Source organism: Amia ocellicauda, chromosome 3, assembly GCF_036373705.1.
Source record: "Amia ocellicauda isolate fAmiCal2 chromosome 3, fAmiCal2.hap1, whole genome shotgun sequence".
Taxonomy (NCBI): domain Eukaryota; kingdom Metazoa; phylum Chordata; class Actinopteri; order Amiiformes; family Amiidae; genus Amia; species Amia ocellicauda.
The window spans coordinates 25,832,764-25,855,354 of NC_089852.1; the positions used below are offsets into that span (position 1 = coordinate 25,832,764).

General features: G+C 45.7%; 1 protein-coding gene across 6 annotated transcripts in view; it reads left to right on the top strand.

Annotated features, from left to right (window-relative positions):
• Positions 1-22,591, top strand: part of nsfa (N-ethylmaleimide-sensitive factor a) — a 44,182-nt gene that overhangs the window by 15,391 nt on the left and 6,200 nt on the right. For all 6 annotated transcript variants that reach the window (XM_066698689.1, XM_066698693.1, XM_066698690.1 and 3 more), the window contains exons 2-19: positions 4,698-4,783; positions 6,020-6,119; positions 6,505-6,544; positions 8,093-8,259; positions 8,578-8,685; positions 9,542-9,617; positions 10,039-10,194; positions 11,302-11,501; positions 12,315-12,480; positions 12,654-12,728; positions 13,007-13,194; positions 14,382-14,477; positions 14,589-14,745; positions 14,929-15,062; positions 15,312-15,378; positions 16,183-16,262; positions 20,138-20,272; positions 20,899-21,012. In XM_066698689.1, the coding sequence (XP_066554786.1) occupies positions 4,698-4,783; positions 6,020-6,119; positions 6,505-6,544; positions 8,093-8,259; positions 8,578-8,685; positions 9,542-9,617; positions 10,039-10,194; positions 11,302-11,501; positions 12,315-12,480; positions 12,654-12,728; positions 13,007-13,194; positions 14,382-14,477; positions 14,589-14,745; positions 14,929-15,062; positions 15,312-15,378; positions 16,183-16,262; positions 20,138-20,272; positions 20,899-21,012 (2,145 nt within the window). The remainder of the gene's footprint in view (positions 1-4,697; positions 4,784-6,019; positions 6,120-6,504; positions 6,545-8,092; positions 8,260-8,577; positions 8,686-9,541; positions 9,618-10,038; positions 10,195-11,301; positions 11,502-12,314; positions 12,481-12,653; positions 12,729-13,006; positions 13,195-14,381; positions 14,478-14,588; positions 14,746-14,928; positions 15,063-15,311; positions 15,379-16,182; positions 16,263-20,137; positions 20,273-20,898; positions 21,013-22,591) is intronic.

The following is a 22,591-nucleotide window of genomic DNA, read 5'->3' on the forward strand; positions in this document are numbered from 1 at the left end:
TTTATTATTAGTGCAGCACACACAGGTCTCAGGGACTGAAAACACTCAAACACAGACTCGTCCTTCCGCCTCCCTCCACTCTTTATGCCCTCTCTTTGCTCCTCCCCTCCTTTACCCTGTTAAACCTTTATTGGGTACGGTGACACGCTACAGTATTCAAACATTGTCAATTTCTATTAACAAGAAAAAATATGCAATGTGATTGTCACATGATGAACCTTTGAAGGTTTGTAAAAACCTCTAAAGGTCTGGAGAGCAAACGAACTTTCAAACATTTGAAGCTTCGAAGAGAGCCCTAGTTATAGTATGTCTCTCTCGGTTTAACACCATTGGGCACCAGCTGCTCTTAAAAGAAGATGTTGTGATACACAAGTATTTGTTTACTTCTGTCAGGAACATATTTCATTGAATTAAATTATGTTTATTCTTATTTTTATTTTGTAGAATTATTTGGCATTCCTGTTCATACCTGGTTGTACACTGTTGTGTGGTGGCTATGGCTGGGATGCCCTGCACTAAAGCTCTGTGAAGGCTAACCCTATTGTTCATGTGGTACTTAACAAGACCACAGATTGCTGATCTGTTTCTTCAGACTGAAAGTCAATTGTGATGGTAGTCCAATTAAATGACACTGGCTCACACACAGTGCAATTGAGATTTAACAGACTGCGCCATTCCCATGAACGCTTCAGACTGAGTCACAAAGCAGTGACAATTAAAATGTACCTGAGAAAATCAATAGATGCTTACCACAGACAGAACAGCTCGGGGATTAAGCAACAGGTGGGTGTACAAAAAAAACTGGGTCTCGCTGAGAGCAAATTGCATTTAAAAAAAAAAATTATAAACTGTAGCGATTTTGCAATAAGATCAAAAACACAGCACAGTAATGGCTGACCCCACCAGCTTTGCAGTGTGTGTCATGGATCAGGATAATGAATCTGAATATGATGTAGGCGTTAGGCTAATTAATTGGTATCTCTGTAGGAAGTGAAGATGTGAAAAAGAACATTTGGAAAGGGTATGTTTTAATTAGGGATACAGAAGAAGGTTACAAATAGTCTTACAGATACATAAAGGTTGTTTAGAGTACTGTGACAAAGGTCATGTGACCCTCCCAGCCAGCATCAAGCATGGCACAACAATGTAGCTGTGTTTAAATTGGCTATATTCACAATATATTGCTGCACATACAAATTCCTGCTGATAACTATCGAAGGGAGTTCGTATTGCAATCTGGATATTAGTGTACTGTGGACAGCCTAGTGCCATGGCTGTCAAATAGTTAAACTTATTGAGTGTGAAAGCATTTCGAGTGTACAGTTTAAGTATGCCTTTCTGTCTGCCTCGGAGAACAGTAAATTGTCCTCTGGATTAAGTTATTAATTTTATTTTATTAACTAATGAAAAGTACAACACACGAATAGAGTGCAGCAGAGAAAGCTGTATTACACTTCTGAACAAACTGGCACTCCACGTATCTCGGGCAGTGATATTTGCTGAGATGTTTTTTTTAATTATTTTAGCTATGCTAAAGCAACGGGCAGCACGAGAGACTGTTTAATGGGGGGGGAAATGAAGATTTGTGTGAGTTAATTATGAGAATTAGCTGAATGCAGGAGAAAAATGTTACCAGGGTAATCTTTTTTTCCTCTTTCTCTCCAGCAGTGTAACACAGATCGGTTGTGTGCTCCAGCATCACCTCAGCTCAGTGCTGTGACATTTTGTCTTTTAGATGTAGTAATACTTCACCAGGAATTATTTATTTATTCTAACCCAGACTTGCTTCTTTTTTCTTCACACATGCTGCAGCAACAGTAAAGGTCATACTTGCTGGGTGACCTCCATGATATTCTTCAGCTCTCAGGGTTTCCCACAGAAATTAGCATAGACAAGGTGGTCTGCTTAGATGCAGATTTTGTTAAAATCCAGTTTGAAGCAATGATTGAATATAATTAAAGACATCTTGGGTGTTGGAGAGGATACCAACCCTATTGTTTGGCCTGTAAATTACCAGAGCCTCTTTGCGATATATTTTTTTGCTTTGTTTGTGTATTTAAGTAGCAATCCTTCAGGTTTTGCTATGGTGGAAAAAAACATTGCCATGACAACCTGACTATAATTACATAATTGCAATAGGTGGAAGCAGCAGTTGTGTAACAGGCTGTCGGTAGGAGGGTTGTGTTTTTTTTTTTTTTTTTTCCTGTTTTACCACATTTCAGTGCTTATGAATTCTGTCCTCCTATGTCAAGCCGTTGTGACATTTAATCCATAATTGCTGATGTCAAGAATTCAATTTCTAATATCAAGAATGATCTGGTATTTTTGATATCAACGATTGTATTTTGGATATCAGAAATTGAATTCTTGATATCAAAAATGCATACTAAATAGCATTCGGTTTTATTTTTGATATCAAAAATGCATACTAATTAGCATCCGGTTAAGGATTAAATAAGGATTAAATATCACAACGGCATACCATGAATTGCTGATATCGGCAGTATTTTTGATATCAGCAATTATGGATTAAATGTCACAACAGCTTGTCATAGTCCTCCTTTGAGTTAAGGCACAATGGGATTATCCATCGTCTGCACAGTAACGGTGTCTGAGAAAAGGTGAAGGACAGTGGTACTGGTCAGACCTTTACAATAGTGCTTTTAAACATTTGGAGGGAGTGGTTTTCAGGTGTCAGAAAGAGAAGCTCATGCAGTTGACCTATTTCTTAAACAGCATGTCCCCATTTCTCAGTGCACTTCAATTATATGTCAAGTCAAAAGTTATTGTGTTTTTTACAGAAATATTTTTTGTCTTTCCTCTTTCTTTCATTAGTTTTTCCTCTCATCTGTTGTAATTTATCATATCATCCATTTACCTTTGAAGGAAGTCTGTCCTAGCCGCCCACACTTCAGTGGTTAGTTTTCCCTGCCTGACACTGCACTGCGGACCGGACATCTTGTGCTCTTTATGCAAAACCAAAGGCACTTTGATGGTCAGAAAGACACTAAATCATTTACGACGTCTCGATAAAGCTCCTGACCACTTCTGTGTCGTGTTCCTCAGCTGGAATCTGCCAGGAGCAGAGGGGATGAACAGAGCATTAACTGCAGGACAGCGAACCGCATCTGTGGCTTCAGTCCTGCAGACCGTTACTCTCTCAGGATGCCACACTGAGCTAGCTAGGGATTGACCCACAGGCCCCCTGAAAACAAGCCCCTACACATCTCTGTATCCACAAGCTCAATCAAGCATTTAATTGTCTGCTCCATGTGATCTGTAGGCACTTCCTCCTTTGAGGTGTCTGGGCTGTGGTGATGTGGGCTGTGAAAGCAGCGTGTGAGACAGCAGTGGGCCCGTTTTAAATGTTGCAGATGGTGCTTCGTGACAGACCTGACTGCATTTTATTATTTATTTGTCGGCAAGTGTGAAGAGGCCTTTGTACAGGGCGTGTGTGTGCTCTTTATTGAAGTTCAGCTTCATTCTGGGTGTGGTTTTTGATGCTGCCATTTTAGCAAATGCAGTTTTTATTTTATTTTAAATCGAATCGCTGTGCTGGAGCTCTCTGTAGAAAAAAATAAAATACAACACGCCTTCTCTCATCCGCTCATGTCCCTTTTGGGGACTGTGGGAAGAGCAATTCTGCAGCAGAGCAACATCAAGGTCAAATTAAATTAGGCAATGTAGGAATGAGGATCTTGTAGCCCATATTTTTACTGGGAGCTGAATTGTAGCTAATGCAATTGTATTTGGGCTTTTAATACTGCTTTGCAAAGCTGTGTGTGATGACATTACTATACACAAGATTGATCTTGAAGTGGAGTCCAGGGGGGTTGTAATGGTGTTACAGGGCCCCTGATCTTGGGTTAGAAAGTAACAGTGCCAAAATGTGTTTTCAGGTGAAACCTTAAAAACATTTTTTTTTTGTTTATTTTATTCCAAGGAGAATCCTAATGTACCGTGTGTAACCTACACACACGTGATCTGTGTTTTATGGTAACATAGCTGTTTTTAATGTGATTTTATGACTTGCTCTGAATGTGGTTTGATTGATAACGGGACCGATGAAGGGCCTGAACGTGTCTTCAGTTCTGCAGCAGATGTCAGGGCGGTGAAAGTCTCACTGGTCCGCTATGTAAGGGCAGGGCGTCATCGCTCCTTGGCGGGGCTCGTACACTGCGGCAGTCCTTCTGGAGTCTGGTATAGGTTTTCTTACTGCCGTCTAAATCCTCCTGATCTGAATAGCAATGCCTCTCTCATTGCCAGGCCTGAGGCAGGGGGCAGGAGCAGCTGAAACATTTCCATTTTCTTGCCATCTGTTCCTGCTTATGTGAGCAAACACAGGTCTGGTATTGGCAGGTTCAGATAAAAAAAATAAAGTCCCCCAAAACTCATTTGATCTTGCTGAGAAGAGTCTGTGCTCTTGCTGATGTCTGTGGAGGCACAGAGAGGGATGCTGGGTGGCAGGGTGGTGGGGCATAGTGGTTAGAGCACGGGCAGAGTCTGCAGATGGGGAAGGAGAACCATTATTTTTCACCTTACAATTATTTGCTTTTGTATGTTTCCAACCTCTTTAAACTAAGGGGCAGCCATTTTATTGTTCTGGTGAGCATAAATACCAAAATGGGAGCCTGCTCACCATAAGTACTGGTGCCCAATCCCTGTGCCCTGACCACAGGCTTGTTTTTTCCTTGCAGACTATGCAAGCAGCCCGATGCCCGACAGACGACCTGTCGCTGACTAACTGTGCCGTGGTGAGCGAGAAGGATCTGCAGTCTGGCCAGTAAGTACAGCACGCTGCAGTACAGCACTTCACACACACCGCACGCAACAGTACAGCACACTGCAGTACATGTTACAGTACAGCGCCATATAGTCAAGCACACCAGAGTATAGCACTGTACAGCACATTACAGGAACACATCATGGTAGCCTGTGCACATGCAGAGATTAGCAGTGGCACAGGGCTTAGAGATGCACAGCATGGTTTTGCTGAGACACCGCCACCGAGAGACTGCAGCCCCTCTGGCCAGCGCAGAGCCAGCTGTGTTGAGTGTGCGCCCCTGGGTTGCTGTATTAAACCAGAGGCTAACTGGAGCTGACGTCACCGATCCACTGGCTTACACTCCTTGTTACACATCAGTATGAGAGAGGAGCTGGTGCATTTGCGCGTGCGCATGCGCGTGTACGTGCGACGGAGACAGAGAAAGATAGTCAGAATTTGGAAAATCGCTGACTATTCTTGTTCACTACCCCTGAGCTGAAGCAATCAGAAAAACAGACAGTTCTCATTCTCATGTGTGCCTGTTATGCTACCACAGATATCGGTATAAAGAGCATTTCCCTATATTTTTTAATATGAATATTTCTGTGTTGCTGATGCTTTGACACAATTGTCAAGCCTGACAGGACGCATGAATGTTCAAACATAATTTATTTCAGACAAAGCAAAAAACAAGGTCTTTAAACAAACACATTGTACAGCATCTAGATTTGCATTTAAAGCAAACGGGAAATAAACAACAAAGATTTTTGTGCACTGAGGAGTCTTTTTCTTTATTCCCCACAGTGTGTTTGTAGCTTTTAACCCAGCCACCTGAGAACACATTAACTTTAATCTGTGATTACTGTCCAGGGAATCCTCTTATCAGTGCTAAGTGACAGCGGTCTCTTCAGTGCCGGCCCTGAGGACGTGGGGACGGGCAGGCTCTGAACATTAACCCCATTCCCCTGCACTCAGTGTGAAGCTGCTCTCCTTGCAGCCTTTCTAATTTAGCCAATTACAGGACTCTCTTGCCACCAGCTCCTGACCGATCAGACTGATTGGCAGGAGGGATTTCCTGTACCAAATAAACAAATTGAAACAGGCATCGGGTTTCATGGATGAAATAAGTGAGGAGGGAATAAATGCAACATCTTCTCACAGAGTGAAAGTGGTTTGGACATGTCTTCTCAGAACAGATTTCTAACTGTGGTCAGTTACACAGCTTACACTGTTTTTTCATTCCCCCCCTTCCAGACATGTGACTGTGAAGACCACCAGCACCCACAAGTTTGTCTTCACTGTGAAGACCCACCACTCTGTTGTTCCTGGCACCATCGCTTTCAGCCTGCCCCAGGTAGGGCTGTGCCAGCGCCCACTGACCCTGCAGTGCCACCCACACATCCCCAACACACTCCATGACATGTGTGCTTCAGAGGCCAAAACTGAGCTACTGGGGCATAGGAATATTAAATGTTTTGTGATTAGCAGAAAAGCTGTTATTTACACCACAGTGTTTTGGAAGAAATACTTAATTCCTCTTAGGTTTGGGGAGCTTAAAAAATAAAATGACATGGCTCTATAAAATAGAAAAAGAAAAAAAAAAAAAAAAAAGAATCTTTGTGCTATTTCTTCCCAGACATTATTCTGTGGCATTATTCCATGTTGTCCTGGCTCAGTTGGCTTTGTCCTGCTGACCCTGTTGTCGTGCTGCCTCCTCACTCTCGTCTCCTCTCTTTCAGAGGAAGTGGGCTGGACTCTCCATCGGTCAGGAGGTGGAAGGTAAGACCCCCTCTGTATCTAAAGTGTGCATCCGTGCTGCGGCAGGAGGGCTGCTCCTTTGAGACCAGGGTTGTGATGAAGTTCAAATCCGCATTCGCAGATGTCGAACTTCACACGTTTAGCAAATCCGAACTCCCAAATTCAAATTTGTAGCAGAATATTTGTCCACTAATGCAACACGCACATGCATAACGGTTGTGCTCTGGCTAGGCGAATGCTAGTGAGATTTTGTATTTAAAAATGTCAAACTTCTAGACTCTTATCTGTGAGAATTGTGATTTCAGACCAGTAAGTGCTGATAATCTTGTTTCTAGGCTGGCCAAGATCCTGCTTTTTTTTTTTGTTTGTTTCTTTTAAAGAATCGATTCCTGCTAAACAAGCCCCCCCTCCCTCTCATCTCTCCTCCCTGCATTTGCCTCTGCTGTTAACCACACTGGCAGATTTGAATCCATTCGTTAAAAACCTACTTAATCGATAAGTGGACTCTTAAACAGTCACAAGCCCTTAATTGATATGTGAGTCATCTCCTGAGCCGGGAGATTGTCGGGGGGCTCGTGAAGAGCAGTGCACCCTGTTCCTGGTGCAGATTGCAGTTGTGTAGCTCTGTCTAGACTCTGCCTGCTTCGCTTGGTGTGAATTAGAGCTTCAAAATGGCAGATGTTGCTCATTACAGAGCCCTGCACAGCTGTACTCTCTGCCCTGTGGTACAGTCACCTCAGACAGCACCCACATGCCCCACCCTGCGCTAATGGGGTGCCCAGCACCCGCTCCGCACATGCTGATGCCACTCTGATGGGCAGAGTTTGTGTCCATTTCGAGATGAACCCTCTTGCATTGTGGAGGAAAGCGGAAAGGCTGAATGGCACACAACAAAACATGCCCCAATTGCACCTCTACAATCCCTCAATTATATTGTGCAGTGCAGCTCTCAGCCCTCGCTCGCTCTCTCCCTGCATTGGAGTAGGAGATATTTCTGCGTGCGTTTTAATCCGCATTTCTGCTAAGGAAATTGACCACAAGCTTGCTTAATTGTGGAGTCTGCCTGCTGCTGAAACACATCACAGCTTTCTTTGCGAACAGTGTAAAATGAACCTAGTTAAAAGAGACCTAATAATCTTAACAGCGGCGTCTCAAGTAAAATCTGATGGTTTTAAAGCTCCAGAACACCCTGGAAGAAGCTACCTGCCGCTCTGAAATGGCCTTCCCAACACAGAGAACAATGTTTACACATATGTTTTCAGTTTTAATTAAACACCGTAACAGTAGATGAGTCCCTCTGCAGTGAGGGGGTGTTTGATGAAGACATCTCCACTTATTGTATGAGAGTGACGCCTATTTACAAAAACTAAACAAAGCAGCTTAATGAATTGATCTTCACAGAGGCTTTATTATTCCTCTGTTGCAGTTTCAGAAAATAAGTTGTGTGGCAAGAGAGGATGTTTTAGCACTCGCATCTGTATTTCAGCATTTCCCGCAAGCTAGTTAAGAAACGATATTCTGGCATTTTTGGGATTGAGCCCAGCTTGGCCCTGTCCTCTCCCCCCTCAGTGGCTGCGTACACCTTCGACAAGTCCAGGCAGTGTACCGGCACCATGACGATCGAGATCGACTTCCTGCAGAAGAAGAACATCGACACCAGCCCCTACGACTCTGACAAGATGGCTGGGGAGTTCATCCAGCAGTTCAACAACCAGGCCTTCACTGTGGGGCAGCAGGTAGGGCACCACACAGCAGAGATGGCACACAAGTGCCCCCTGTGGGCCAGTCTCGGCATTTCCAGTGTCGCCCTCTTTGCACCAGGAAGAGATTTCCATTCGGGCTTATCCTGTAGAGGTACTGGAGTCGGACGCTGTGTGTAGAGTGTGTTGTACGTCAGTGGTTCTGTGAATTAGGGCTGTTGGGTCCGCAGTGTCACTCTTTATTAACTGAGAAGCCGATTGGACTGCTTGCACAGCCACGGGTCCGTCTTTCATTTCCTCTCATTGTTCTCTTTAATAACCCCTGGATTTGTTTCTTGCCCCTGCCTCCCCCAGCTAGTGTTCAGCTTCTGTGACAAGCTGTTCGGTCTGCTTGTGAAGAGCATCGAGGGCATGGATCCCAGCATTCTCAAGGGGGAGCCAGCATCAGGCAAGAAGCAAAAGGTACGGTGAGAGGAGCGGTAGGGCTAAGGCTTGTGCAGTGGACCTGGAGCACTTGGTGGTTGTTGTTACTACCTGCATTTCCACAGATGTTGCGCCAATGCAGTTTTCCTGTCTAAATCCAAGAGGAAACCATCCCTCATAATCCAGTTGCCTGGAGCCTTTTTACCTTTTTTCTACGGATGATACTGAATAAAGAATGCAACTGAACTGTATTTAGCAAGACCATTGCAGTTGTTTAAAACAACACCTTGTTTGTGATTACACCACCCCTCCTTATATCACCCCTTGCTATACTGCCAATTCATTTTTAGATTAGATTTAGATTAGAGTATTACTGCCTGTTTTATAATTTCTGAGGCCTGCGCTAAAACTAAAGTTTGGTGTACAGTATTTGTGACCCCAGCACCAACCATATGTTGAGGGGGTGCTGTACCTATTTTTAGTCAGACATTCTGATTACTAAAAGTATTTTATGCAGTTATTTTGATTTAATTAAGGTAATCAACATTTTTTATATATATACACACTTCACTAACGAATTCCAGACACACATCTAGACTAGGTTTCAAAACCCCTCTGTGATGCTTGTAGACCAAACTGGTTAACACAGTGATGGTTGACTGCACCTTAAAAGGGTAGATTGACTAGAGCAGAAATAAGCGCACCGCACTGCTAGGAGGTGCTTCCCTCAGCTCTGCCACAGGGTGGCTCCATGCACTGCTGAGCATGTGGCTTATGTGACATTGTGCAGGATGACGAATTGGTATGAATTGGTGCACATTGCTGTATGTTGCTCTGGCCCTGATTTTTAATCGGCCTGTGCACCTCAATACTGCTCTGATGTTGCTCTGTGCAGATCGATATCGGCCTAGTCATCGGGAACAGCCAGGTGATCTTTGAGAAAGCCGAGAGCTCCTCTCTGACTCTAGTCGGTAAGTATAGTCACCCCTAATTCCTGGCTAACCCCAGAATGTACCCCTACAATACACAGAACCTATTAATAACATTTTAGAAACATTTATTTTATTTACAGATTTAGGACAGTATTGTTCACTCGCTCACTTTATTTTAATATATATGGTTTATAAAAAATAATGATGCATAGCCTTTTTGTGACTCTCCAAAATAGTAAAACAAATCTCAATTGCCAATGTATTGCCGAATAATTCCATTGTTTAATTAAATGCAGTACTGAAGACATCCACAGGGTGGCGATATATATTCAATATAATTTTCATCGCTCTTCACATCTTTGTGTCTGAACACGTAAGTAACATAGCTCTGTGTGCTTTTGCCCTCCCTCTGTCCCCTTTTCTATACCCCTCTCTCCCTCTCTGTCTTGGTGTCTCCCAGGCAAGGCCAAGACCAAGCAGGACCGCCAGTCCATCATCAACCCCGACTGGAACTTCGAGCGCATGGGCATCGGCGGCCTGGACAAGGAGTTCTCTGACATCTTCAGGAGAGCCTTCGCCTCCCGCGTCTTCCCCCCTGATATCGTGGAGCAGATGGGTAAGCGCTCTCTCTCTCTCTCTCTCTCTCTCTCTCTCTGTGTGAATCTCTGGGGTCTTCGTGCCCAGTTTATGTTTATTGAATTCAGATGGTCTCACTCGTCTTCCGTCTCAAGTGTTGTTTCGCAACAGGCTCAAACTGCCCCTGTGTGCCTTTCAGACTCTCACAGGAGGACCCATCGTGGCAGAACAAGGACCTTTGACCCTTCTTAGCCCAGTCCACCACAGACTTGCCTGGGTATTGTGCCCTGGCTGGGGTGAGGGGTCTCCTCAGGAGAGGTCCCTGTGAATTGACAAAAACATAGTGCAGGTGAACACAGCACACCTTAATAATGTGCTGCTGTAGTGCAGGGCCACTCCAGGGCTACTTTCCCTTCTTTACTGTCTCTTGCGGCCAACAAATTACAATAGCTCTCTTTTAATATTCCAATACAGTAGCTTTCTTATCTGGGCACATAGATACATTGTCTATGTGTTGTTTCAATCAGGCGCTCGGTGGAAATGTCATCTGAATCGAAACCCAAACAAAGTCAAACAGTGTTGGGTTTCCTCGCACTGCCTGCCCCCTGTCCTGGTGCTGCTCTGGAGGCTTTAATTTGACAGTTGAGAAGTGTCCGCTGTCTCCACCTGCTTGATTCACCTCAGCGACGACAGACTGTGAAATAAACAGACCTGTGAATAGATCACTATAAGCCAGCTGCCTGCAGACGGGCTGCTATGTGTCAGGTGACCTTTCAGAGTCGCGATCCAGGCCAAGTTTTGATTGGGAGAGCTGGCAGCTGGCTTCAGTAATGAGATGGGGTTCCTGATAGTGTAAAGGTGAGCACTTTATTGCAAAGTGCAGGCGGCACAGGTGCGGAGAGGCAGGTGTCCACAGCATGGGTTTGTCTACAGGAACTGCTGTTTGGTCCAATTCCCACCTTTTTGTATTTTTCAAATATATATAGGATAATGTTAAGTATATTTGAGCCTGTAAACCATGTATTTATGTTATATGTTGCAAATATATTGTAGAAATTAACCTTACTGTATATATATTTTTTATCTCCATCTCACTCTCTTCCCCTTCCTTTCCATTTAATATGCCTCTCTCTCCCTCTCTCTCCAGGCTGTAAGCACGTCAAGGGCATCCTGCTGTATGGCCCCCCTGGTTGTGGTAAGACCCTAATGGCCCGGCAGATCGGGAAGATGCTCAACGCGCGTGAGCCCAAGGTGGTGAACGGCCCCGAGATCCTCAACAAATATGTGGGCGAGTCCGAGGCCAACATCCGCAAGCTGTTCGCCGACGCTGAAGAGGAGCAGAAGAGGGTGAGAGATCAGAGGGAGTAGAGGGGGAGAGAGTAACTGATCGGAGGGAGAGAGGGTGACGGAGGTAGTAGCAGTGGGGCTCTGTGACTATAAGAACAATTAAGGAAACGTTACCTTGTTTTTTTTTCTTCGTATTGAATGATGACATGCACGCTCTTTGCCAATGTCGAGCAAGTTTGTTAAATGTCACCAGTCAAACTCTAAAACTATATTCCATACGAAATAAAACTGGAAATAAGTTCAGTCTACACAATCTTGTGCTGTGTGTAAGCATGGGAGTTTGCACACACATTTCTGTACTGGTGTTGTGTGATTTGGAGGTTGGTTGTGAGTCCGACAGGTGGTGGTGGTGGTTGTTGTTAAACACTTGCTGCTCAACACTCGGCTTGCAAACCTCCAGAGCGTCCTGCCATGGTGGAGGTGTAGCTGCGTCCCCGTCAGGCCGCTCCTCACTGCGCTTGTCTGACCTGCGGGAGGGAGGGCTGATGGTGTCACTCTGCACCTCTGATGAAGAAGGCCTTATCTCCCCGGAGCTCCAGCTCACGGTCAGAGACGCGCCCGGTTAATCCCGTCCCACACCTGCCTTAAATGTCATGGCGTGGGGCCATGGGGGCTCGCTGACAGGCCCGGGGAGATAAAGAGAAGGTTGTGTTTTTGCAGTGGCCCGCTGTGTTGTTATTGGGGAGCAGCTCGGTGAGAGGGCTAGCATGAGGCCGTTTCCAGTCAATTGTGGGGGAGGGGAGTTTTAATCAGCTGGTGTACAGATCCCCAGTTCTGTCCTCAATCCCTGTCTTTCTCTCCCTCTCTCTGCAGCTGGGGGCCAACAGTGGGCTCCACATCATCATCTTTGACGAGATCGATGCCATCTGCAAGCAGAGGGGCAGCATGGCCGGCAGCACAGGCGTCCATGACACCGTGGTCAACCAGCTACTGTCCAAGATTGACGGAGTGGAGCAGCTCAACAACATCCTGGTCATAGGTACAGCCGCTGGGGCAGTGGGTGACAGGAGGGCCGAGGGGGCAAAGACAGGGGTGTCGGTGAACTTGGAAGGAGCTCCGGGCCCCTCGACCCCAGACTGCAGTGATCAGCGCTGTCTCTCTCTCGATCTCCTGCTCTCATTCTCACTCCCTCTCTCCCTCTCCCTCCTGTAGGAATGACCAACAGGCCCGACCTGATTGACGAGGCTCTGCTAAGACCTGGCCGTCTGGAGGTCAAGATGGAAATAGGTGAGCTTGACAGTGTGCTCCGCGAGTGACAGACCCAGCCCCGCACCAATCTACAATCACTTCAAGGTTTCCTGCTTGCATGTCTCTTTCTTGTTCTTTAAATAAATCATGGAACCCCTCTCACCTCCTTTGCACCTAACCTCCTTATTGCTGTCTTTTTCTCATTCCTACCTCTATCTTTTCTCTCGTTGCCCTGCACTCTTTCCCTGCTTGTATCTCACCTCTTTCCCCTGTTATTTTTCGTCACCTTTCTCTCTTCCTTCCTCCCTGTCTGCCAGGCCTGCCGGATGAGAAGGGCCGAGTGCAGATCCTGCACATCCACACTGCCAAGATGAGGGAGTTTAACCTGCTGGCCGGGGACGTGGACATCCAAGAGCTGGCAGTGGAGACCAAGAACTACAGTGGCGCCGAGCTGGAGGGGCTGGTCCGAGCCGCCCAATCCACCGCCATGAACCGCCACATCAAGGTCAGCCTGGTTTTGGTGATGCCAGATAACTGACTGAATGAATTAATGATCTCCCTTTGTCCATTTTGTGTCTCAGGATAGATGGGCTAGGTCTTAAATGCAGTCTAAAACCTTGAATAATGTTTGTTTAGTCAGTGACACATCAAAAGCCATCCATCGGTCTCGTCCCGGATTTCTGAGCTGCAGGTGCTCGTGCGGATAGAACTGATGAGATTAAAAATAAGCAGATCATTAAATATAAGTAAATTTTAATCAAATGTTCCGCACAGATGACTTGAAACCTGGGCTTGATGCCAGGCTGTGAAGCTGAAAGCAGTTGGCCGTGAGTGGCAGGCGTGTGTCAGCAAGGGTGGCTCTGTGTCTCGGGGAGGGTTTCCTGTGTCAACTGGAGCCAGAGCGCTGCCACCCTGCCCGTCAGTCTGCCTGCCACCCTGTGCGTCTCGCAGTCCAGAGCCCGGCTTCCCCAGGGCAGATTGCCAGGAGGAGTTCCGCACGCCCCGCATGCCCCGCACCCCCCCACCCCGGGGACAGGCGCTCGATCTAGTGTAGCTGCTGTTGGTAATCCTACCCCCCCACCCCCATCTCTTACCCTGAGAGGAATTCCAGCCCCGACTCCGCGGCGTCCATTTGGAGTCGAGGAGAATTTGCTCATAAAACCGAAGCAAAATAATTCTTGGCCTCTTATAAATGACACTGTCTGCATTTGTGTCTATTGCAGTGTGTGGATGATGCATTAAAAATGTATGTGTAAGTATTTGTGAGGGTGTGTATATATGCTCAGTGTATATATACACACACACACACACACACACACACACACACACTGACACATGTGGTTTCGTTTGAAATGTCACTGCTAAAGACACTTGCTCTTTCTGCTCGCTGTGTTTGATATTTGATAGTGTTGAGGCCTCACAGTATGAGCTCATCCAGGTAGATGCCCTCTCTTCAGCTCCAGGCTACAACTGACTTGTACTCCTTTCAGTCGGTGGATTCTTTTGATCAAATTAAAATATAAATAATAATAATATTTTATGTAAATAAACTGCAACAACAAATAAAAGGTAAAGTACATGAGTGAATATGTATATGTAAATGCAAGGATACTTGTGTGCAGTGTGTGTATCGATAGTATCAGAAGCAGTGCTGTGGTGCTGTCTAGCATGACTTATCGTCCCCCCTGACAGGCCAGTAACAAAGTGGAGGTAGACATGGAGAAGGCCGAGAAGCTGCAGGTGCGGCGTGGGGACTTCATGGCCTCTCTGGACAATGACATCAAACCCGTAAGTTGTCCTCTCCCTCTCTCTTTACTACTCTGTCTGACTATTATTGGCTCAGCAGCTGGACCTCTCTGGACTGACCACCCCTTTTCCTCTCACCATGTTTTCCCACAGGCCTTTGGCACCAACCAGGAGGACTACGCTAGCTTCATCATGAATGGCATCATCAAGTGGGGCGACCCAGTGACCCAGGTCCTGGATGACGGAGAGCTGCTGGTTCAGCAGACCAAGAACAGTGACCGCACCCCCCTGGTCAGCGTGCTACTGGAGGGTGAGTGGCTGACCAGCCTGCGTCTCCCGAGATAATCAGTCAAGCGTCTTATTCAGGGCATGACGGAGGAATCGAGAGCCGACTTCCAGCTGAAGTAATGTGTTCAGGCTCTCCAAGGCTAAGGAGAGTCCAGAGTCTCTGACACAGGTCTTTAACTTGCCCATGTCCTCCTGTCCTCCGCAGGTCCTCCTCACAGTGGGAAGACGGCCCTGGCCGCTAAGATCTCCGAGCAGTCCGAGTTCCCCTTCATCAAGATCTGCTCCCCAGAAAAGATGATTGGCTTCTCTGAGATCGCAAAGTGCCAGGCCATCAAGAAGGTCTGATGTTTTGACTGTTTGTTCTGTGTTTTTGTTTCTATTTTGTAATTCTGAGGTATGTTAGCTCTATCAGGTGTGTTGCCATGATGATGCATCTCACCGTGTCTTGTGGTATGCAACCGCCATTCTTTCAAGAACACATCTATAAGAATCACCCATGGCAGCACTGACACGGTACACTGACGGCAGCAGCTCCCTGGCCGTGGGTCTGAAGTAATGGCAGCGTCTTGGTGTCTTTTACTTTTTCAGGTGTTCGATGATGCGTATAAATCCCAGCTGAGCTGTGTGGTGGTGGATGACATTGAGCGTCTGCTAGGTAAGGCTGCTGCTCCGCCTGCTGCTCTTTTCCAGCATCCATCATTGGCAGTATTAAAGGTGGATCCCGAGGTTGCACTGACTATCCAAAGGAACCTGGAAAACACAGTGCAACAACTGGTGCTTACTGAATTTTAACCACTAATCAATACAATTATGTAACTTGGGGCTCAGCTGTGTTGAAGTGTTGCATTGAAGCAGTCAAGTGGGCGACTTGACAACTGACTGAGCCTCCTTGAGCTCTGTCCTTTGGGTGAGATGTATAACCAAGATCATTGGTGGTTCTGCAGTAGCACCCCCTAGTCTACATTCAGACATACACGCACATCAGAACCACTGTTCACAAAATAACAGCCACGAAATCAAGGAGGACCAAAAGAAAAACGGACCTCATGACAAATATTGGCAGCAGCCCAGATCTCCAGGAAGAATTTAATCTTAGGTTGTAGAAAATGAGGTTGCCACTACTTTTTGGTGGGGGTGGGTCTACCAGATCCCATAAATGCATCAGAGGACCACTGAGACATGAGCAGGCCTGGCCAGCTATTTATGCAAAATGCGGGCAAGGAAAGTTATTTGTATAAGTATGATATCTTTGTACTTGGGATAAACTCAAGGTTAAAAACAAATGCTTGCCCTGTTCTAAATATCCAGCAGAAGAGGTTGTGCAGTTACCTGGCAGATCCTTGGTTCTGTGTGGGTGTTAAAGTGCCACTGTCCTCACCTCCCTGTGATCTCTTAACCTCCTTGCCTGCCTTCCTGCCCCTAAACCTCGCCCCTCTCTGTTTCGTGTCTCCTCTCTCAGACTACGTTCCTATTGGACCCCGCTTTTCCAATCTGGTCCTCCAGGCTCTGCTGGTGCTGCTGAAGAAGGCCCCCCCTCATGTGAGTACAGAGCTCTTCCTGCTCCTGCACAACATGTCTTGCTCAGGATGACTATGATCCTGATATGGTAGATATGGGGGCTAATTACTGTGGGCAGAGCTGCAATGCCAGAATGGGCAGATAGGTGGCAGCAGTTTGTGAAAAAGCCTATGGGGAGGTCTGTGGACAAGGACAGAAGCCCTTTCGGGGCTGCCAGTGCCATGCATTCTCAGAGGTTTTGTTGTTGTGTGTGCGTATGTTGTTGGTATTGTGACACAGCCCGGGGTATGGTATGCAATGGGAGATAAGTGAGAAAGACAGAAGCCCCTCCCCTGCACACACCTACAAACTAATGACCCGCTCTGATCACAGCTGCCTGTGTCTGAACCACACACCTGCCGACGTAGAAAATGACTTCTCTCCATCCATTGCACTGCCAGCCAAGTGTAGGAAGGCGAAGGAGCATTAGAAAAGCAAAACGTTATATCGTGGATATCTTGGTTACAACCCTGTTTTGTATGAAACCGGCTTTGTGTACTTGACCTCGGTGCGGCTACTGAACCCAATGGGGTTTACGACCCCTGCTCTTGGATGACCACTACCAGATCACCCTGCTGAAAAGACAGTTTCCTCTCCCCAGTTTTCAGCCTGTCCTACTCCCCCCGAGGTGTAAGTTGCTACACACCACATTTTATGTACTTTCAGTTTAATACATGTATACCAAAGTAGTCCGGAGGTGTACTTTGCATTTACATACAACTCTTATCCAGGGACAGCGTTCTTAACCCCAGAATTCACAACAATTTTCTGAAAAATAAATACTAAATATATTGTACTCTGCAGCTCTGTTGTCTGTGCTCTTGGCTCATATTGTAAGCGTAACAAACGTCAATTCAAATTAGTTCCTCGTCGCTCCTGCGTGCAGCTCCACACAGACATTTCGGCAACGGTTTAATAGAAGGAGTTTTTCCAATGTGTCAAAGGAAATGTCTCCTCCCGCCCCTGCTCCAACACAGCAGCGTGCATGCCCTCCGCCACCGCTCTCCCTGCGCTCACCCGTCCCCGGGTGAGAAGGGGTTAACGCACGGCTCGCAGTGTTTTTCCGGGGCTGTGTGTGCAGAGAGAGGGGTTTTGTGCCCTGAATTGAAGCGGAGGTATCTCTGCCGAGCGAGGGGATTGAAAAGCAGGCCTCACAGCGGGGAGCCGGGAGAGAGGAGAAAGGGTCCTCTGAGACAGCCGGGCCCTGCCAGCCTGGCCGCCTGTGTGGCACCTCATCTGCATGCACGCTCACACCCAGCGCCATGGGGGGGAGGGGGAGTGTGAGGAGGACGGGGAGGGGGGAGGGGTTGTTGAGAGGGGGTGGGGAGCAGCCATAACAGGGGGAGAAAACAGGAGGTGGAAATCTCCTGGTCACGGAAAGTAGCAGCCAGCATCTGTGAATCAAGAGTTTCTCTGTAGCCGTCCTCCTGGAGCCCCTTAAACGCTACAGCTAGGGAGAGCATGTACTGCACCCACCATCACGCATGTCTCTAAAGGCAGGTGGGTGCAAAGCAAAGTTCTGGAAGTGCAAAGTGTCCAGACAAGACACTGGTGCAAAATAACACTGAATCTCAGTACTTAACCCATGAAGGAGATGCCCTCTGTGGCTTATAATGCATGATTTATGTGTTTTGCTCTTGTTTTGGCTGCTGTGGGTGTTTTTTTCTCATTATTTTTATTTTTTTTATTTCCGTAAGCGTATGCAATCTCATTCAGTGTTCTGAAAGAATTTTTCATTAGTCTCTCGCCCACGAGAACAAAGACTGTTTGGTCTGGACCTCTCGGGCAGGGCAGTTTGATATTGTGACAAAAGAGTGTTTTTAGCGTTCCCAAAGGATTAGTAAACCAAAGTTAAGGCTTTAGGGTTTTGTTTTTTTCTTCCAAACTGAATTTCAGCCCTCTGCACTGGATATATTAAACAGCCACTCTATTCTATTCTGTGCAGCAACTGCCACATGTTCTGAATCGCCATCACTTTATTTACAATGACAGTGATATTGAATATTTGGCTGTGGCTATACCCCTACAACAGTGTTTCCCTACCTTTTCAAGCCAAAGTCACACCTACTTAACCTACATTTTATTTTTCCTTTAGTATTTTTTGCCACAAGATTATGTGGCACACCCGAAATGACCAAAAACTGACAAATGTTAAGATTTGATTAGGGATTAGGTACTGTTGAATTTCAGTATTGAAGATGCTAAATATTATTTAGGTATTAGTCCTTATGAAATTTAAGATACGAGTGTTTATGAAAACAAATTGCTATTAAAATAATATAAAATAAAGTTGTAAATCCGAAATTTTGAAAATTTGGCCAAGCTAAGTTTTAATTAGGGATACACATGAAGGTAAGAACATTCTCATGGTTACATGTAGGTTGCTTAGAGAGCATGATTTCAAGTAACATACATAACTAATCCACTAAAATTGCATTTGACAAGTTATGTTTTGGTCTGGGTTAGGCTTAAGGTCTGTTCACAATGGATGCAATGCGACCAGCAATTTTGTGGAACAACAAACCTCACCACAACAAAAAATAGAACACATTGTTTAGATAGGGAGTTTTCGCACTGCTTGCAAAGCAACAACGTGACACTGAAGCAACACAATTCAAATAGAAAGTGTTTCCAAGTCTGCGATTTTGACGCGTGACATTTAGAGAAGTGACCAATAAAAAGCTTTGTACTGCTCACAATAAAGTAAACAAAGAACAATACAAGGAAAACAATGGGTGAAGAACAGATTTTTATTGAAGTGTGAAAACACAATGTGGCAGACTTTAGAGATGCCAACCCTGTAGCTAAAACCAATAGAGGTGTAGGTGTCTCCAGCTGACAGAAATTGAAATAGTTATTATTATTATTATGACATGGTTATGTTACTTTAAAATTGTGTTAACAGATTATATGGCAGCTTCTCTATGTGCTCTAGAACCAGCGGTTACATTGTACTTAGCTGCACTACTCTACAATAACTTGTTTTAGTAACCATCATGTATTCATGTAATGACCTGGGAACCGTACACACTGGGGGAATGTCCTATTACGAAGTGTTTACCATTTTAAATACGTTTTTATTTCCTTCATATGCTTATTAAAATGTTTTGCTTTTTTTTAAATAAAAATGCATTAAACATTGTCATATGTTTATTTACTATATATTTCTTTATATGCCCATATATCTTATTATATGCTGCCTATATGATATTCTGAATCACATTACATTACCTTATTCGCTGTTCTGTACTCATGGCTTCTCTGTAGTTGGAATCACTTTTCTGTATATGTGGGCCCATGATTTGAAGGGTGTTATGTACCCACAGTCGTCTTTTGCGTCTTTGGTTCAAAACAAACATTAACAAAACCTATAGGGTTAGAATTAGATTCCCAAGTAAATGTAGGGTTTTATTCCGGTTAGGGAAATTTTTCTACTGACTTGACTAAATCAAGTGTAAATTTGGGGTTTGCTAGGGTGGGGCAGTTTGGCCTTTAAATGCGGCAGGTAAAATGTTGATGTAACGCATCTCTTTTCTGCACTACAGTGCAGTGTCACACTTCATAATAAAAAATCTGACTAATTTAGTTATTTATTGCTATATCTTTTGATATTGAAGAATCGCATGTTTAAAGGGGGGGAAAAAAACGCAATTTCAAATTCAAAATGAGATGATTTTTGATGAATATTGATGGTGGAAATGGTCTTACATTTGCATGGTCTAGTTACAGGTCAGAGAGAGGCCAGCCGAGGCCCAATTGGTTTTGCAAAAGTGGGTCTGTTCTGCGGGGGGGAAAAGCCAAGCACCATTCAAGAGTTGAGCGTTCAATTACCTATACCTTTGCTCTTTGCACATCAGGGCCGCAAGCTGCTGATCATTGGGACCACAAGCCGCAAGGATGTCCTGCAGGAGATGGAGATGCTAGACGCCTTCAGTACCACTATCAACATCCCTAACATCTCCTCTGGGGAACACCTCATCGAGGCCCTGGAGGTAAGAGAGAGAAGAGTGGGGTGTGGGTGGAGGAGGGAGGGAAAGCAGGGTGGAAGAGTACTGATGAGAGAGGTTAGGGTTCAGGGAAGAGGAGGGAAGGATGGCAAGAAAGCAAAGGGGATGTGAAAACAGCTAGGGGAGGGAGTTAGAAAAGTGTGTGTGTTGGGGGAGAAGGAGGGAGGAAAAGGCAACGTGAAGGGGAGTCAGGAGCATGAAGGCAGAGGAGAAAGAGAGGGATGGTGAAGGAGGGGTAGCTGAGCAAGTCAGGAGTGGGGTCAGGGAAGAGATGATGGAGAGGATAGGATTGATGAAGCATCGAGGAAGGGGCGGAGGAGTGCAGAGGTCAAGGGAGGAGGCGGTTATGAATCCAGTCCAACTGATGGCAGAAGGGGACACGGGGAAGAGAGAGAACGATATTTTTCCGTTTAGGATACCAAATATTGCCATGGGGTTGACCTTGAAAATCTAGGAAGTGAGAATTTATTGCCAGGGGTAGAGCTGTGGGGTCAGGGGCAGCTTCCTTGCACTTGTCTTCTGGCGGGGGAGTAGGGCAGAGAGGTTAGTTGGGGGCAGGCCATCCTGTGCTCGGACTGGCACTGGGGCTAATTCTGTTCTCTGCCTGCCAGCTTCTGGGCAACTTCAAGGACAAAGAGCGGGCCATCATCGCCCAGCATGTCAAGGGCAAGAGGGTATGGATCGGCATCAAGAAGCTGCTGATGCTCATTGAGATGTCTCTGCAGGTAAGGCAAGCCCTGTCCGTTTCACCCCACACTCGCTGAGATCAGAGCATGTACCCAGGCATATCGTACAGTGTCAGATTTGAGTTGATTTTGATTTGATTGAGCAGTCAATATCTAGGTATCTCTCCCTATCTCTCTGTCTATATCCTTTAGATAAGATGTAGACCTGAGGTCCTATTGTAAACGATTGTTGGTTAGCTGTTATGAATGCATAGTTCAGTACCTACAATTTCCTCCCTGATATGGATTGACTCTGACAAGTTACAACATATTGGCTTAAATTGCTTTTAGAAATGTATATATACCCTGTGTCTTTCACTGCTGAAAATGAACACAAACTGAGCAAAACACAGCTCCTACAGCCAGACTGCAGCCTGAACTTTTAAATTTAATATATATATATATATATATATATATATATATATATATATATATATATATATATATATATATATATATATATAATATAATAAAGTAGAAGAACAGAAACGAGGAGAGAGCGTGAATTTGGTGTTAATAACCAAACTGTTACCTCAGATAAGTACATTTGGAAGTGTATGACGGAGCCCTGGTGGCTTGTAGTAAGGATGTGTGCGCACACCTATCAGCTACATCTTCTTCCGTGTCGGAGACCCCAGTGTGCGGCACAGGGGCAGGCTGAGCCTAGCCTTAGTCTCAAGCTTGGCTCTGTTATAGCTGTGGTATGCGTTAATGCTGTGCACTGTGCTTCCCTGGCGGTATGTCTGATTCTGCTGAGACTTGCACTTCCCTGCCGCTCTGCTCCGACATGACAGCACCCCCCTCCGCTCCCTCCGGCTACGCATTCATTTTATTCTCATTTTCTTCTTTTCCTCCTTTTTCCTTTCTCTCTAATTTCTTGTTCAACTTGGCGTTTTAACTCTGATAGCCACAGGGCAAGCAGAAATAAGTTATTGCTCACACGTTGTATTCATTTTAGATTTTCTTCACCTCCCAGTTTTTTTTGCTGTTGCAAGTACCGACGGTCTTCTGGGGCTGTAGCAGCCACGTTTTATTCCTTTATTCCAGGGACATGAGGGGTTGAATAAGGGGCTATTAAAGCCCCTTGTTAGGGCAGTGTGTGGTGACCGTGCTGCGGAGGGTGGAGAATAAAGCGTTTTTTTCTGTTTCAGGTGAGGAGTACGTCTATCACTCCTGTGTGTGTGTAGGGGCATTCAGTTCATTGTGGCATAGGACCGCAAGGGGCAGGGCTGGAGAAATCTTTCCCGAGGATGTATATGTTCCGTTTTTTTTTTAACAATTAGTGTAACAAGGGGCAGATCTAGCACAGTTTTTCAATCACCTAAGGACTCCGCAGAAGCGACCCCGTCCCCTGCCCCCCTGTGCATTTGGAGGTCTTACTGATGGATTGCAGTGGGCTGACTGGCCCTCTGCGCCTCGGGGCACCGCTCTCCCAGCTGTCAATAGAGCAGCCCCTTCCTCAGGGTGTCTGGCAGGGGGGCAGGTACGCACTGTGGATTTATGACCAGGTGCTGTCATGTTGTGATCCGTCCGCCTCTCCACAAGACTACATCACACTAGACACCCTAGGGGGCTTGGC